The sequence below is a fragment of the Lactuca sativa genome, chromosome 9 (genome assembly GCF_002870075.4).
Source record: "Lactuca sativa cultivar Salinas chromosome 9, Lsat_Salinas_v11, whole genome shotgun sequence".
Classification (NCBI taxonomy): Eukaryota; Viridiplantae; Streptophyta; class Magnoliopsida; order Asterales; family Asteraceae; genus Lactuca; species Lactuca sativa.
In genome coordinates, this window is record NC_056631.2 from 77,202,699 (window position 1) to 77,207,130 (window position 4,432).

Consider the following 4,432-nt stretch of genomic DNA (forward strand, 5'->3'; position numbering starts at 1 on the left):
CACCAATTGTATAGGGTTGGTCAACATTATCATTAAGTTTGACATTTTTTTAAAAAGCCACATAAACCAATAAAATTTTCTGAAGTTCGTTTAAAGTTTTATTTTTATCCTCCCAAATAACTATTTTTTTGTAAGATGCTTTCATAGATCAATTATTGGTTAATTAGCGCCTATGAATCTATCAATTTATGAAAATAGTATATAGAGATGGCAACGAGGGCGGGTTTTACAGGGGACCCCAATCCCCATACTCATCCCCGAATCCTCATTCCAATCCTCATTCCCATCCTCATCCCCACTGGGTAATATAGATAAACCCCCATCCCCACCCCCAACGGGGAATCGGGAATTTTTTTTTCTCTTCTAATATGAAAAATTCTATGTAAAGAAAACATCTAAATTTCAATTTTACCAGTATAAGTTTAAAGATTTTTCAAAATACAAAAATATATATAGATTGCATAAAAAATATAAATAAATTTTCTACCATATTTAAATACATACAGGAGAAACCAAGTAGAAAAAATTATCAGAGTGATATTTGAGGTAAAATAGATGAACAAAATACAAAAAAAATTATACATGAGTTTAAATAAGATAAAAAGAAAAACAAAGTATAATTTCAACCAAATAATTACTAATGAGTTAGGTTACTTGGATAAAATTCTATGTATTGTAAATTGTACTATAAATATATATTTTGTATTAATTTTATATATTAATATATATCGGGGGCGGGTCCAGGGTCGGGGATTAGGGGTATCCCCATCCCCATCCCCTTCCCCACTTTTTTATTCGGGGATTCCCCATCCCCGTCCCCATCCCCGATCAACTTGGGGATTCCCCGGTCAAAATGGGTGCGGGTTTCGGGTTCCTATCAGGTATGAGGCTTTTTGCCATCCCTAGTAGTATACGATTATTTATTTCTGTAATAATTATTCTTCCAAACCTAATTAATGAAGCACTATATAACGACATTCAACTAGAAGAACGATTCACAAATTAACTATTCTTCTAAAATGGAAAGTGTGGTGGTGATGCTCCCGTCTTTGGGAATCGGCCACCTTATCTCAATGGTGGAGCTCGGCGAACTCATTCTCACCCACGACCCTACATTCACCATCATCATCCTCCTTACTCCGGCACATTACGAAACAAAATCCACCGCAAACTACATCAAAAACGTCACCTCCACCACCCCTTCCATCACCTTCCACAACCTTCCTACCCTCCCTCACCCACCTGATACCTCCACCCATTTCTTCGATCATGTTTTCCAAATAAGCAAACTCTACAAACCCATCATCAGAGACACCCTCCAAACCATCTCGGAGAAATCAACCATTAAAGCCGGAATTCTTGATTTCATGTCGAACGATGCTTTTGAAGTCTGCACAAGCTTCAACATACCAACGTACTACTTGTTCACCGGAAGCGCTTTTGGCCTCAACATTATGTTGTACATGCGGACACTCCATGAGAACGTCTCTGAGAGCTTTAAAGATCTAAGAACTTACATCCAACCACCGGGAACACCACCCATTTATTCTCTCGACATGCCGATGACGATGTACGATAGAAATAGTAATTCTTACAAAAGCTTACTCAGTGTATCAGAAAACATGGCCAAATCCAGTGGTATTATCGTGAACACGTTCGCGAAACTTGAGCCAAAAGTCATGAAAGCGATTGCCGACGGCGAGTGCATACCGGACGGCCCAACTCCGCCAACTTACTACGTTGGGCCACTGATTCGAGACAATTCCGACGACAATAGTGGGGATAAGTGCTTGAAGTGGCTGAATTTGCAACCCAGTAAAAGCGTCGTGGTTCTGATTTTTGGTAGTATGGGGAAGTTTAAGAAGGATCAGTTGAAAGAAATGGCAAAAGGGCTAGAGAAAAGCGGACAAAGATTCTTGTGGGTGGTCCGGAGTCCACCGCCGGAGAACGAAAAAGGGCATGAATTTGCACTGAAAGAGCCGGATCTTGATGACTTACTTCCGGCGGGATTTATAGAACGGAATAAAGAGAAGGGTTTGGTAGTGAAAAACTGGGCACCACAAGGTGAAATACTGAGACATGAATCAGTGGGTGGGTTTGTATGTCATTGTGGGTGGAACTCAGTTCTTGAAGCTATGCATAACGGAGTGCCATTGGTGGCATGGCCGTTATATGCAGAGCAGAAGATGAATAGGGTGTATTTGGTCGAGGGAATCAAGGTGGCGCTGCCGTTGAAGATGGGGGAGGATGGGTTTGTGACGGCGGAGGAGTTGGCAGAGAGAGTGAGGGAATTGATGGAGGAAGATAGTGGAAAGAAGTTGAGGGAACATGTTTCGGCGATCAGTGAGAGTGCTAAAGCTGCGGTGATGGAGGGTGGTTCTTCCCGAGTTGCGGTGGCTGAGTTCGTCGAGTCAATGAAATCAGTACGAGTCTAGCGACAATAACTCGTCGTGGAGCCCGTACGCATAGTACCAAGACTATTTTATGAAGTAGGTGTAGTTAGTTTGGTTCGTTTTCTGCTATCACGTGGACTTTAGTCCAATGCAACTACCTAATAATTTCATGGTTGTTAACTTGTCTTTGTTATAATATTAAAGCTTAGAATATTTATATATTATGATATTTCTTTACGGCATTATCCTTATATTTATTTCGATCGATTAAAGTCACGGCATAATCAATGTATTTGTTGTGGAAGCCCTATCCTCACTTTTTTTTTTTTTAAATAAAATTAATTTTTTTTGTTATGAATTATAATTTTTAAATTAATATTAAACATAAACTTAATTAAAAATCAAAACCATTTCATTAATTAAAATAAAACTTACATTAAACCTAAAATATAAAAAAGTAGAAAAAAAAAAAATAAAAAAAAAAAAAAAAACATAAACTAAAAATCAAACAAACCACCAACGACCTACGGAAAATATTTTTTCAGAATTTTTTCCCTCTTCTTCATTACGAGCTCGAGAGCCGGTCCCGATAGATGATCGACGTTTTCCATCAAAAACTTCATGTCTTCCATTTCTTGTCTCTACGCCCGCTCATTTTTCCTTGTTTCTTCTTTCTCTTTGTCGAAAGTCAAACGTTCGGAGAAATTTAGATTATATCGATCAAACGACGATGTTATCTTCCGCATTTCGTCAATGTCCACGCTAAAATCAGATGCACTCGAAGAAGTCCCTTTTCCCTTTCTCTTCGCTTTGTCCCTACCCATTGGGCGTTCAATTTCTTCTAGCTCGAGTTCGTCGTCCTGATTTAAATCTTGACCGACTCGAGCATCGGAGGAGGTTGTGTAACCATTAGAGCCCGTTTTCGTTCGTTTTGATTGTTGGACTCCAAAAATAAAATCTCGCTCGTATGTTATCCACCTAGGACTTCGGACCAATAATTTCCAACAATCGTGCCACTTGAATGGTTTTCCGACTTCCTCAAGGTAAAACTGTAACGTTTCTTGAAGTATTTCTTCGTCGCCTTGGCCGCTTTTTCGTTGGGTTTTTAGGTTGTTGTACAACCAGTTAATTTTTGAAACCCCCCTTGCTATTTCTCGAAACTTCGAGTTAAGTTGATGTTTCGTACGGTAGTCGTCACATTTTCCTAGCTCCTCTCGAAATCGTTCTAAAATACGAAACCAAAAATGTTCTCCCGGTTGTGCGTTTCCCTGAATCGAATCTTCAGAAATATCAACCCAAGCTTTGACCAAAACTAGTTCTTCGTGTGGAACCCATAGTGTCGGCTTTTGTCTCCCTGGTTGTGCGACACCCTTGCGCACTTGTTTTTCCCCTTTACGTCTTTGTGGTGGTGGTGGTGTCGGTTGAGTTTCGGGAACCATGTCTTCTTCTTCCGTGTCATCCGATTCATCGACAAGTTAGTGGCGGTGTTGGGTTTGGGTTTGAGTTTCAGTTTGAGTTTGGGGTTAAGGTTGATTTGGCGATTGTTGATTTGGAAACACAACAAAGTTTGAAAACATTTGCGACGGAACATTTGGAACTTGCATCGGGTAATATTGGCCAACATTTTGATATTGGAATTGTAGTGGTGATTGAATGGGAGCATCGAGTTGGGGGCGGTAAACTCCTTGTTGGGATGAATCGATAGCAAAAATGTTGCGAGGAGGGATGTTTATACTCGAACCAGCTTTTTTTCCATCGATCGGAACTTGGGGTTTGTTTGTCGGGATTTTTTTTTTTTTTTTTTGATATAAAGTAGAGAGTATAGAGAATAGTTTGATATGTTTAAAAGTTATGTGTATATATTTATAGTAGTTGTAAAAGGATAAATAAATAAATACAAAGTAGCCGTTATAACCACAGAAAAAAAAAATCATTTTTTACCGTTAATCAACGGTATTTTAAAAAAAAATAATAAATGGGCCAATCACAGCAGGAGAGAGAGAGAGAGAGAGAGAGAGAGAGAGAGAGAGAGAGAGAGA

General features: G+C 39.2%; 2 protein-coding genes across 2 annotated transcripts; one reads left to right on the forward strand and one right to left on the reverse strand.

The window, feature by feature from the left end:
• The first annotated feature begins 981 nt into the window (after positions 1–981).
• Positions 982–2,630, forward strand: LOC111918026 (UDP-glycosyltransferase 88B1). The gene has a single exon (XM_023913681.3). The coding sequence runs from the start codon at positions 1,020–1,022 to the stop codon at positions 2,433–2,435; it is 1,416 nt and encodes a 471-aa protein (XP_023769449.1). The 5' UTR covers positions 982–1,019; the 3' UTR covers positions 2,436–2,630.
• Positions 2,631–3,034: 404 nt separating this feature from the next.
• LOC111918063 (glutathione S-transferase T3-like) lies at positions 3,035–3,832 on the reverse strand. Its single transcript, XM_023913728.2, has one exon. The coding sequence runs from the start codon at positions 3,830–3,832 to the stop codon at positions 3,035–3,037; it is 798 nt and encodes a 265-aa protein (XP_023769496.2).
• Positions 3,833–4,432: the final 600 nt, after the last annotated feature.

What these genes read in the sequence shown, in the direction of transcription:
- LOC111918063 (XM_023913728.2), bottom strand. Translation starts at nt 3,832, where the DNA reads ATGGTTCCCGAAACTCAACCGACACCACCACCACCACAAAGACGTAAA.
- LOC111918026 (XM_023913681.3), top strand. Translation starts at nt 1,020, where the DNA reads ATGGAAAGTGTGGTGGTGATGCTCCCGTCTTTGGGAATCGGCCACCTT.